The sequence below is a fragment of the Hoplias malabaricus genome, chromosome 1 (genome assembly GCF_029633855.1).
Source record: "Hoplias malabaricus isolate fHopMal1 chromosome 1, fHopMal1.hap1, whole genome shotgun sequence".
NCBI lineage: Eukaryota > Metazoa > Chordata > Actinopteri > Characiformes > Erythrinidae > Hoplias > Hoplias malabaricus.
The window spans coordinates 57,014,533-57,027,703 of NC_089800.1; the positions used below are offsets into that span (position 1 = coordinate 57,014,533).

Below are 13,171 nucleotides of genomic sequence, written 5' to 3' on the forward strand. Positions count from 1 at the left end.
TATTCTGCTAAACCACGACAAGAATGCCTGTAACTTCTCCACCTGACAGATCAGAAATTGAGATATCTTTAAAAATAAGAGTCTAGGACTGACCAATATAATGATTTATTGTATCCTAATTATTAATTGGTAATTAATACAGTAATAAACATGTTTTTTGAAAATTAAAATGTGTAAAATGCAATAAAAACAATTTCTCTTGAATATTTATTTAAATGACCAAAGAAAAATAAATATTCCATTTGCTTCCCAAATGCTTTCACTGACCAACTTGATAGCATTTTGTAAATATGAATACACTTTGAATTTCATGCCCTGAAAAACACTCAAAAATTTAGTACAACTGCAAAATAAGAGTGAAAAGTTGATAGAACATTCAAGTTGTACTTTTTAAGCATTCTACAAGGAGGTGAACATTAAAGGAGCATCCACCAAAGGTTCAGTCTTTGCAAGCAAAATGGGTTCTGAGTCAATGTGTCAAGTTTTGTGAGAGATTTTTCAAACAGTTTTATAAAAAAACAACAACACATTTCTCAACATAAGATTACAAAATAAGATACCACTTACGTTGAAGTATATACTGGGATTTTAGAGAGAATGTGACATATTTACCTGGGAAGTCTTTAATTATTTCAGCAAGACAATGCCAGGTCTCATCCTGCATAAATGAATATAAGGACTAGGCAATGGCAGCCACAGATATTTATCCTCAGATTCCAAATGATTAAAACTGAAATTAAAAGTTGTAGTAATGTAAAACAGTGGTAAAAATGCCTCTATTTGAGTGCCTTGCAGTCATCAAATTCAAAATATTTTATATTTAAAAAAGCTATTAATTTGAGAGTAACAGCACTTTTGTTACATAAGTAACTGTACCAAAAAAAAATAAAAAAAAATAAAAATATTCAGTCACTGGTTTTTAATCACTAACTAATCAACAAAAAAAAACATCAATGCTTATCCTGTGATGAACCATCAAAACATATATATTCCAGTATAATAATCATAAATATTTTCCAAAATCACATAGAAAGAAATGACTATTGTTCAACAATTTCTTTTCAGTGCTGTCTAAAAATACACCAATCAGCCATAACATTATGACCACCTTCTTGTTGCTTGACCTCTACTGACAGGAGCACGTGGTAATTCTACAATTACAATCTGTATTTTTATCTGTAAATTCTGTTGCTCTGCATACATTGTTTGCCCCTTTCACCCTGTTCTTCAATGGTCTGGAGCCCCACATGATCACCACAAATCAGGAAGGCTTGTCTGGTGGACCATTCTCAGCTCTGCACTGACATTGACATGAAGGTGTTTGTGTTAGTGTGTGTCACTGCTGGACTGAGAATGGTCCACCAACCTAAAATATCCAGCCAACAGTGTCCTGTGGGATGAGTACTGTGTTCGCTGATGAAGGACTAAAAGACGAGTAACAAAAACTGTGCAGCAACAGAAGAGCCACGGTCTCTGACTTTACATCTACAAGGTGGACCAAAGAAGTAGTTGTGTCTAACAGAGTGGACAAAGTGTTTAAAAACTGGTCAGACTTATTTACATCCATTATTTTCCATCTGAATGTGAATAGATGTGAAAGCCTAAACTTGCCAGTGTTCAGGATGTGCGGATTGGTCAGTATGTGATGAGACTGGTCTCTTATGTTTATCATTTGAGACAGTCTTTGGAAAACTGCAGTTTCAAAGCAGAAATGCAGAGCCATGGCTTAAACTGTGTATTTTCCACATGATACTTGTCTTTTAGATGTGTTCTGGCATATAAACAACACAGAACAGATGCTTACAAGGTAAAATATTTCATTTGAGAGGGTATTTAATCTAAGCTTTTTTTAAAAATCTATTTATTTATTTCATTATTTTTTTAATGTATTTTCCTTATCAGTCTGCTTATGTTTAACACTTCTTTTATCATCCTTTTGCCCTTATACTCAAACTAAATTAATTTAAAATGAAATAAAAACCTCAGATTGGTGAGGTTTGTGGAACTTCTTACCTGTTCCAGTAGCTCCAGAACTGGTCGTTGAGGTATGTGCGATGGCTCTGCTCATCCCCAAATGAGGCTTTGCTTTCAATCCAGTGGACAATGTGGCCTTCAACAGCTGTGGACATATATAACAAAGCTTGTCATGGAATCATGAATGGAAACTGAACTGCAAAACTATGAATGGATAAATCTGTCAGGAATTTTCTGTCAAGAACCTGAGAAGTGGCATTTTCACACAAAACTTAAATGGTATTTGTTTGAATAACATTCGAAATGGAATGGCTTTACTGTAAAATTAGCTTGACATTTATTATTGTGTGTGAGGGAACTGCAGAACTACAACAGTCACTGCTTACTGAACAGTGCAAATAAAAGTCAAACAGTCCCAAGCCCTTTGCCCAGATTCTCTATAAACTCACCCACTGGGACTTCTAGAATAATGTCAGGGGTCTTGTCATAACCCTTGGCCCGTAGATGATTCTCATCTGAAAGGATACATTTTAAGGCAATTACTGTAATTGTAATAAACAAATTCCACAAAAGTCATATGTTCTTAAGTGACAAAATTGACCTTTACTGTACTTTAGAATGAATCTAAAAATAAAACAGCATGGGGGCGCACCATTTGCTTCCAGACCACTGACCTAAAACATAATTTCAAGCAGAAATGAAAAAGCATTTTAGTAAAAAGGGATTTGAAAACAAGGGATGGGGGGAGGCTTACTGCTTACTGCACTACCTTACTTACATCTTGATTTTCTACAAAGTACAGTGAGTAAAGCCACACATGGCACAAAAGCACAAGCTTTTTTTTCTACCAACTGAAAAGCAAAGCCATTACATCTGACAACTATTTGCAACCACTGCACAAAAATCCATCGAGGCAGGTTGGTTGTGGGGCGTGTGCGGCTGGTGAGCTTCATAAAGAACAGAAAGGATAGGGCTGGCATTATAGCAGCTGAAAGCATGACCCCTGCGCGTGTGTGCCTCAGCCATTGTCCTTGACTCCTGGCGCGGTTCGACCATTATCCGTGGAACACCTGATTTCTCCATTAAATCTCAGGCTGACCAGGTCATTCAATTCCAGGGGCTGGCCTCTCTGTCTTCAGCCAAGCTCGACTAATGGGGTGAGGGGGAAGAGAGGCGAAGGTCTCTGGTGGTGAGAGGGTCCAGGCTGTGTGGTCTCTCTCTTAACACCTACCGGGCTGTTGACATTGTCATGCGGCGCCGATCGCCTTTTTACATCACCTTTGATTAAAATTAATGGGCCGTCCCAACTGTTGGGGAGCTTATTTCCAATCCATTTATCAGCTGGGTGAGGCAGCTTCTGTGGCCCCAGTGCCCAAACTTTGACAGTTTTAGAACAGTCCTCCCAGCCGCCCCCAATAAGGTCAGCACTCGAGGTCCAAATAAATGATATCTTCTTAATGACAGAAAGACTGATTCTATGAACCCCCACCTTTTCTTTTCTGGGGTAGTGAGAGGGGAAAGAAAAAGGAGTATTTCACACCTGGCCACTCACCACCTCAACTTTAAACCTGATGATGCTTAGGTTGAGGGTAACATTTAACATTATAAATCATTTAAAAAAAAAATGTGAGCAATGGCTAGGAGCACATATAAGCTGAAGTGAAGTATAGATTTAATGTGAACTGCAACAAAACTCCTTAACAAATTACACTAACCAATAAAAGTCCAGAATGTTCTGATATGAAATAGCGCTGAAAAGTCTTTGCTGCTTACCTAAAAAAGACAAGTTTTTCTCTCTGAGTTTCTCTCGCAGAATTTCCTCGTGCTCCTGGCCAATAGCACTGTTGGATAATAGTTAAGAAGATGTAGCAACTTTTTTTCTCAGCATAAATGAAAAATAAGGTCCCTGTATGTTGCCACACAGGCTGACTGTAATGTCAAGCAGAACTATTTGGCCAAGGAAAGCATACGCACACAGAATGTCAGAATGTAATAACAGAAATAATAAGAAAGACATGCAGAAAACATTGATAACTTCGATTCCCAAATCTGCCGTATTCAGAAACAGGGATATCTTACCTGCACACAGGTTGCTATGGAAACGCTCAGGCTGCAAAGCAGTGTTGCTGTGGCAACACCAGAAGTGTACAATTGTTTGTGTGGTTTATTATAATACGGATGCCTGGGAGTGGCAACTGCAATAAACTTGAGAGCCAATATGAGTGTATGTGAAGTCTTTTTTTTCCCTGGGTTTCTGTAGTGATTCAAGATTTTATATGAATTATTTAAAAAAATTATTATAAAGCTATATGTAAAATCATAACCTATAATTGCTTGCTGTCTTTTACATGTTATGCAGGTTTTACTGAAAGTAGGTGAAATGTACCAAGGGAAAAAAAATCTCATTGTTTCTTTTTGTTTTCTTCTTCCCATAAAATGTAACCATTGTGTAGAGACAAAGAATTGTTGTGACAGTGACTAAAAGATGCCCTCAATATATATTTTAATGTAATTTACATCTGATTCTATGATCTCCTCTTGTCAAATAAATTCACATCCCTTTTTACTTCAGGAAAAAGCTGACTCATTAGATCATAATAACAGTGTCTGGATGTAAGACCAATGATGTAACGGAGTAGTGCCAGAAGAAGACAGAGTGGGCTGTATTATGAATCCTCTGAGGGAAAGCAAGAGAATGAGGAGCAATACTGAAGGGAAAAGTGTGAAAAGAGGTAAAGAGGCAGGATGAAGATGGAGGGCAGGGTGGGATGGGGTTGACTGGCCAGGAACAGAGGAGCCTAGTGTGGTCCCCAGCTGTATGGCCCTAAACAGCCTGCAGACTGACCACTCCTTTACTTCTCACACAAAAAAAAAAAAAAAAAAAAAAAAAAAAAAAAAAAAAAAAAAATCACAAGTCTCAGGGGTGCAGTGTGTGCATGTGAAGACCTGATTCTGACAGCCTATAACTGCCCATCTCCTTCTCTTTGATCGCTGGGACTGCATCAGTGCACTGATAAGAGACTGTGGCCGGCACTATGAGTCAGTGTGTTCTGTGGTCAGAGACCAGAGAGAAAGCCTGAAAGGGGATAAGAATCATGACCAAACGAGAAAGGACACAGAAAGGTGCATTTGACAATAACGGTGACATGTCAAGAACTCTCCAAGGTGCTGATAAATCATCCGTAAACACAGAGTTGGAAATGAACACAGATCAGTTCTCACCAAGGAAGAAATCTTAACTACATTTTCTCTTGTTTTTAAAATGCTTCTGATTGAAAAATGAAAAGAATTAAAATACACTGTGTCCAAAAAGAGAATCTTAAAGGGATGGTTTAGTCAAGAAAGTATAATTTACTGTAATTGATTACCCAATCAGCCAAGATATGTTAGGTGTCCAAAACTCACAAAAAGTAAACAGTAATCCAAAACTTTTACTTAAAAAAAAAAACAAAAAATAAAAAACAAACAAACACCACTACTACCTTCAAAACCTAAATCAGACTCCCTTTATACCCACTCAACACTGAAGCAGCCATTTTAGATAAAAGGTGTGTTTTTATAATATCCAGCTCCCATTTGTGTGTATGCATGTCATGAAGGATCATGTAAGCCACAGACATCTTACACAAACTCGGTTATGTGTTTTTATAAATAACTGCTGATCTTAGACAGATGCAGACATAATCTAATGTCTGAATGCTTGCATGGTGAGAGTGCACATGATGGGGAGTCAGTTTTGTGAGGGGTAATTAAACAATAAGGTAAAATAGCTGACCGCAGCATATAGGCACAGTTTTGTTCGGATTTATGGCTCACAGTATGTCATATTATGTCTTAAACCCTATCAGCAATTCTGTGATTCTGTGAGGATGAAAACCTGGATCATGTAGAAAAAAGTTGTGGGATTGTTTTTACAGAAAAGCTCCTGTGCTCCCGTGTTGAACCAAAGATGTAAAACATGTCTTAGGTGATTGACTACATCTGGTTTAAGTGAGAAAATATGTAATGTCTGTAGTCAGTCCTACAGTCTGCCTCCACCCTTCTAGTACTGGCTTGTCTCCAGACAGGAATGTCACCTAAATTTCAGTATATTACACAATGCTAAAGAAAATGATTCATGTGTGTGTAAAGCCTGTGAGGGTGTGCCATAGCAACCTGTAGAAAACTGATGCCAAAGCAGACGGATTGAAGAAAGCCAAAAAAAAAAAAAAAGTGTATATATATATATATATATATATAAAATGACAAATACACACACACACACACACACACACACACACACACACACAAGCCCTCTACTCAAGCAGAACTTTTATGTCAGGTGATGCTCGACACATCTCATCCCACTGAATTGCTCCTCGTCAATTTGAGGCTTAAAATTTTATGGGAAAGGATACTGTTTGATGCAGTCTACCAGCGGTCCATAACAGCAGTCATTTATTGTGCACTGAAAAGAGGGCGAAGAAATATTACAGCATTAGGGAGGGGGAGTTGCACCCGTTAAAACTGATAGGAGAAAAGGTGGAAACACTGGAGAATGACTCCATGCCACGCACCAGTACAGTTGCTCACATGATGCTATTAGGTAATATGAGATAATGCATTATTCATGGAAGTCAGATTCACTGCTGTATCTGCATTAGCAAGTCAATTAATATGTGAGTTTCACTCATACACTTTTCAAAAAAATGTACAAATAAAAATGCTAAGTTTTTAGGGACAAGCATCTTAAACACACCTTGTCAGGGAATCATGACCTTACAATACTGCCATGATTGGATATAAGAAAACAGCATGTGGAATCAAGCTTTCTACAATACTCTGTATCTCAGTCATATGTATTTCACTAGTTTTTGCAGATAACTATTTACTGTTTTCAAAATGATATTTAAACCAAGCACCGGCTTTCTAACCAAAGTTAAACCATTCTTTTCTAATTCTTACTCCTTTTTACGTAATGGATGTTTAAATCACATTGTGATGGGGGGTGATCATACCTGCTCCACATGTTTGGCTAAGTGCACGTCGGAAATTAAAGAGGGCTCACGCAACATGCTGTTCAATACTTGCTTGGAGGCTAAAGAGAGAGAAGATAAAAACACACACACACAAATATATCAAAAGCATAAAACACAGCTTTAGTATGTAACGTAAGATTAACAGACACTTTTGTAAGGAAGGGGGAAAAAAAAAACCCAAAACTTGGGTGTAATTGACTAGGTGGTGGCAGTGACACATTGCTGTTAGTGAAGATATAGACGCAAATGCCATATTTTACACCACTTACTCCGATATACGCCGTACTTCCATGCTACTCAATTGAGTGGAAGCTCAGAGCCTATTGAGATTTTGCGTAGATAAATGCTTCACTCCGCAGAGCTAGCGCACCATGCAGTTTATCTATGTTATGAAGGATGAATATTTTGCATCTCTCACCCCATTCAAGCAGCACTAACATTATAAATCAGGGCCACAAGCCACTGGATTGATTTCCTATTACTGCAATGGCAAAATTCCCTAAATCATTTTTCAAACAGATTCCGATTAAATGGATTGTATCACTGTGTGACGAAATGGTGGAGGCACGCCATTCTAATGATATATACATATGGTCATGACAGACGCACTGCAGCGGTGACAATTCCAGGAATGTTTCTATCTGCAAGGTGAGAGTACTGAAAAAGCACATTAAGCTAACAGGAGAGTGAAGGAAAGTGGAAGTACCCATGGATGTTGTCTGGTGCGAAACCAAAAATGTCAAGAAAGGCAGTGTAATTAAAAAAAACGTTTTTCTGAAAACCATAAGCACTTCTTGATCCTCATCCTATGCACGTCTTCATACTGTTAACTGAAACCTTAGGCTCTAACTCCCCTCCTCCTCCTTCAAGCTCTCTCTCTTTTAGGTGCTGCACCTCATGTCTCGTTCCTGATGGAGGAATAACAAACACAAGGCTGTGATCTCGGCACTATTCTCACTGCAGCTAAAAGAGGCAGGGGAAGAGGTGCAGGGAAAGACAGAACAAAGCCCAGTCAGCAATCCTCTACCTCTCCACAGCCGAGCCCAGGCCTGCCAGGCACAGGCAACACCTTATTTCTCCACTCATTTTTCTCTGAGATTGGTACCTTCACACTCAGATCTATACAGTGCTCCCGTGCTGCTCTGCACTGAAGAAAGAGGGTTATATTTTCCCCTTGAGTTAGGACACCTCATGACAAATGATAATGGATAATCAATAAAGTGGGAAATATGAGGCAGCAAACTTTATGAAGCCAGGAGACATATTACTCCCAAACAACACTCGTTTCCCTTAACAAAGTCACTACTCGACTGTGCCTAATAATCTGAAAGAAAATCAAAGGACCCACAACCACATCAGCAATATTGGCAACTTATTCCACTTTAATGGCATTTTGATTGATTTTTTCCTCCTAATGGTAGTTTTATAGATTTGACGCTGCTCCTGCAAAACAGTACGGTGTAATAAACCTCCCTGAAGGCAAACAGCGGCCATTAAAGCTCTTGTCTTACTAGCACTCATAATTGGTGGTTGACCACCATCAAATTTTGGTGCCTCTCACACCAGTACGTCATTTACACAGACTGCATTCCAGGTTTTTATTTGCGTGATGTTCTCTTGTAACGTTGCCTGATGTTTTCTCTGGTTCTGCAGCGAATTATAAATAAAAAAGGTGTTCTCCTCTTATTTTGTGAGCTGTGGGGTTAAAAATAATCATAAACAGGGCGACCTTGGAGCTGACATTGTGAGGTTTCAGCCATGTGCTGACCTGATGAAAACGGAAGGCCAGCATGCTAATAAATCAGACTGCTTTTAAAATGAGTTTACCCTAATGCTCATTCATCACGAGCCGTAATGCCATTTGCAGCCCAGGATCCGCCGCTGCGCCCAAACAGCCTAGTAAATAACAACAGAGCCTAACATCCTCGCATCACTGCAGCCTCCAACATCAGCATACATTTATTAAAGACGCCTCCGCCTTACACACACACACAGCAACCCCCCCCTCACCCCCACCTAAACCACACACACTCACAAAGCCCTGCAGCGCGACTTAACAACACACAACAGAGCACTGTAAATACACACCAAATTTATTGTAATTGTCCCATGTCGGCATAAATTCTGACTGAGGTATCCTTATCTGAGGAAGCGCACAGAGGAGGAGAATACTAAAGAGAAAAGCTTCACCTCCTCTGGGACTTGTACATGAACACAGAACTGGTGTTTACAAAAAAAAAAGAAAAACAACAGCACCTTTATCAGGCTCTGATGAAATGATGAATGGGCCAGGAGAAATGAGTCTAACCTTGCATGATTTCTTTCCCCTTAGTCCTATCATTTATATCTTTTCTCCTTCTCCACTAGGATGAAAAAGTCATTATCCAAGTCAAAAAAATTGAAAGAAACCTCATTAGAAGGCAACATTTGTTGAGGGAGGACCGTAATAAACAATAATGGATGACGATCGTTATTGCCCCTGACACTGATGAGCTCCTATGCAAGTTTGTTTATTAATTAAAATAACCCACTTTTTTTTTCCTTAACAGCCCCCCCACCCCCACGCTTCCCTAGCCCCCCCTTCCCGACATCTCCCCCCCCTTGTGGTTCTAGTGCACAACCCATTGAGCTGCAGAGGCGCTCGTTCATCAAACTTCATGGTGCAAAGGAGAGACGGGCCCTGATAACGCGCACCGCTAAAGCTGATTTTCCATGATGAATCTCGGAGCATATAAATTGGCTAATATCTGAAAACATTTACAGATACTAGAGGAATTGACTACTTGTGGGACATGATGGATGAGCCTCTCAGACCCTGGTGGACAGCTCTGCAAATCTCGCTGGCTGCCTAAAGCCCTCATTTGATTTTCCAATTTACTTCTTTTAAATCTATCCTCCCTCTTGCTCTCTGGTGGTGGTGGTGGATGTTGGGGGTGGGGGGGTGTGAGTGGGGTGGAAGCTTACATTCCTCCACCTCTTGTGCAGCAGTGGTTGGTGGTGTAGGATGTAGAGGTGTGAGAACAGTGCTGAAGAAGCCAGGTCCCAACAGGGTTAGTGGGGCAGAACTGATCTGCCTGTGCCTGATTGTGGCTGATAGCGGAGAGCAGCTCGGGCCTGGGTCAGAGCTTCTCCTCGCACTGAGCCTAACTCCATCTTCTCAGCTCTACGCCAGTAATTAGTATACTTGTCAAGCCAAGTGCCATGAGCCTGCTTACCTCACCTAAATCCCCTACACCACCCAGCTGCCTCACCACGTGTAGGCCCTCTCTGTTCCGCTCTGCTCCTACTGCTAATGAAGAGGCTGTGAAACTCATTATTCAAAACCTAAAACGATCTGCATCGCATGCTCTACCTACAATTAAAGTCGATGCGGTAACGCTCTCAAATGATGTATAATGAGATGTTTTGGAATCAAAATTTCTGTTTTTCAGACCTCACCAAAGTCCACTTTTATACAGCGATCCGCCACCCACTGCTGTGCTATAAAGCTCAGGTGACCAAACACAATATGACAATAAATCTTAAACAACTCCAATCACACTGTTAGAAAAGCTGCAGAAGAGATCTAATCTCATGTAAGGCCTTGGGAAAATAGAAAAGGTCAAACAGCTCACAAAATTGCCTCCTCAAAAAAAGTGTGTATCTAAATCTAGCAGCACTTCAAATCATGTCAGGGGGCCACACAGTGAGGGGGGGGCAGCCTGAGAAAAAACACAGGGAGACAGAGAGAGGGTCAGAGAGAGAGATAGCGACTGTTATCAGGTAGATTTTCAGCTATTCTCCAATGCTGGTTTTAAATTAACATGTAAGCAGTAAAAACACTGTTTAAGTTGCTGTATATGTAAGTGATGAGAGTTCAAATTGGGGTTCATGTATAATGCAGTATTTAAAAATAGACCAGTCTACAACATAGCAACTTAATTTCGGAATGGACGAGTGAGTTAAATTAAACAGATGGAAATATGTCAATGCATTATTTTGCTACATAAAAAGTCTCTTTATCCACCTTAAATTTCACATATTCGTTTTATGGAAGGGGCAGTGAACGCTATATTTTAATGTATGATATATTAATGTGCTAGAAAACATAAAATGAATTTGGGTTTGTTGTTGGTAATAAGTCAATTTTTACCAACAAAGAAAAACCATGTTAATAAAAACATTCACATGCAATATCTTCTATACTATGCTAGCTTTCCAAGAAGAAGCCATTTCTTTTCATGCTTTTTTTTTTTTTGTTTTCCTCAAGCAGTCTTTTCCTATCCCTTGGCACTCTTGGAAGAGGGGATACATTATGGCTGTTGATATCATATTCAATACATGATGAAACTGCTCTGAATGTATTGATTTATTTACATGTACAACCAACCAATCCTGGTCCCTGCCTGTTTATATGCTGCTTTAGCAGTCTGGGGAAATCACACAGACACACAGACAAACATTGTCAGGAAGAGAGAAACAATTTAAAACTCTTTATTGATTCTAACCAAGTGATTGTATATATATTCCACAGTCCCGAAGGTACAATTTCTATGTCTCTTAAATGCAAAGGGGGAAAGGAAGGGAATAAAAATGATGGTCTGGGTAACAGCAAGTCGCTCACTGACTTGGGAGACACAGTCCCTTATACAGAAGTCTATTGATCCATGCAGTTGGCTAGACACACAAACACATATACACACACAAACACATACCAGGTCTGGGAAAGTGGGGGTAGGGAATGATGGATGTCTCTGCCAATAGCACTGAACAAACCTGTTAGCTAATTGCCACCAAAGACAATTATCCTTGCATTGCTTCATAATGGAAACACATTACAAAACTCTAATATACACACAGGGATATTCAAAGATTTGACCGTGGAGCCCATGTGCACTGAATTTCATTGCCAAAGGCCATTCAGGTCAGCAGTGGGAAGGGGGAGAACAGGCTACTGATGTCAAAATAGAAGTCACTCGGCCAGATTACCAGCAAACAGCAGTAGGGCTGTGCTGGCAGCGAGAACCCATACGATCAACACCTGATACACAGATGTAAAAAGGCAAATCAAACTGAACAGTGTTAAACATCACATTCCTAAAAATGACTTACAGATACAGAAATGTGGTAAAGAAAAATGTGAAATGATTAAATCAATTAAATATTAAAAAATATAAATGCAGGCTAAACAAATCATGAATTATTTTTTCTGAAAACAGCTGTTTTCCTTTGAGCTATATAGGGGTGTAGTTTATAGACCATCTGAGGATATACCCTTGGAGTGCTTTCCAGACAAAAAAAATCTCCCTGGAACACTGCCCTGCTCGCCACACTAGCAGGACTACTATTTTGACAAGCGGTGGATAATGGCAGGTCCAAAGCAATCACAGGCTTGACTTTGACAAATGGCTGTGCTGTGGCCGAGTTGAAAATAACACACATCCACTTTAATCTCTTTCTTGATTAAATCGAAGGCGCACAGTTTTGACATCATGTGATTCTCTCATAAAGCATCTACTTCTGGTTTTGTGCAGAGATGTGCCTGCTAGAATGATATCGAGTCAGTGTGTAAGGATGAGGATGTGAGGGTGCACATGTACAGTATCTAAAAGATGAAGGGCAGGCAGAGAGAGAGAGAGAGAGAGAGAGAGAGAGAGAGAGAGAGAGAGAAAGCCTGAGAATGAGAAACAGTGTGAGGGAAAGTTACCAGTGCAAATGCATTCAAATGAATGCTCAAAGGAAGAAATAGGATGTCAAACCCTTCTGACATCAAGTTGGGAAAAAAATCCTTGAGAAGACAAAAACAAAACAAAAATGCAATAAGAATGCATGTGACCTGCAAGACCCAGACAAACCTGTCTGTTTTTCTCTCAAATCCTGTATGCAAAATAGATCTAAACCTAGGCCAAATGGTTCCTGTGGGTGTAGTTATAAACTATCAGTCATCAACAAGCCATGTCTTGCTATAATCTGTATTACAAACCTATATGCAAAGGTTGAAATTACCTACCATTTCCAGACAGTAAACAACTGTCTGGTATCTTTGATGTATTGTAACATAATTGACCGTCAAAATACAAAAAAGAAAAAACTGAAATATATCTATGTTTATAACTATTTCACTGACTATTGAATGTAAAATTATTTCACAATACACAGTAGTATAAAGACATTTCTGTAGCGTTTTAATTTATTTCAAC

At 39.4% G+C, this 13,171-nt stretch overlaps 1 protein-coding gene across 2 annotated transcripts in view; it reads right to left on the minus strand.

The window, feature by feature from the left end:
* Positions 1–13,171, minus strand: part of cdin1 (CDAN1 interacting nuclease 1) — a 64,509-nt gene that overhangs the window by 29,497 nt on the left and 21,841 nt on the right. For both annotated transcript variants that reach the window (XM_066680141.1, XM_066680142.1), the window contains 5 exons: positions 6,972–7,051; positions 6,372–6,421; positions 3,748–3,815; positions 2,424–2,489; positions 2,014–2,119 (listed from right to left, as the gene is read on the minus strand). In XM_066680141.1, coding sequence (XP_066536238.1) covers positions 2,014–2,119; positions 2,424–2,489; positions 3,748–3,815; positions 6,372–6,421; positions 6,972–7,051 — 370 coding nt within the window. The remainder of the gene's footprint in view (positions 1–2,013; positions 2,120–2,423; positions 2,490–3,747; positions 3,816–6,371; positions 6,422–6,971; positions 7,052–13,171) is intronic.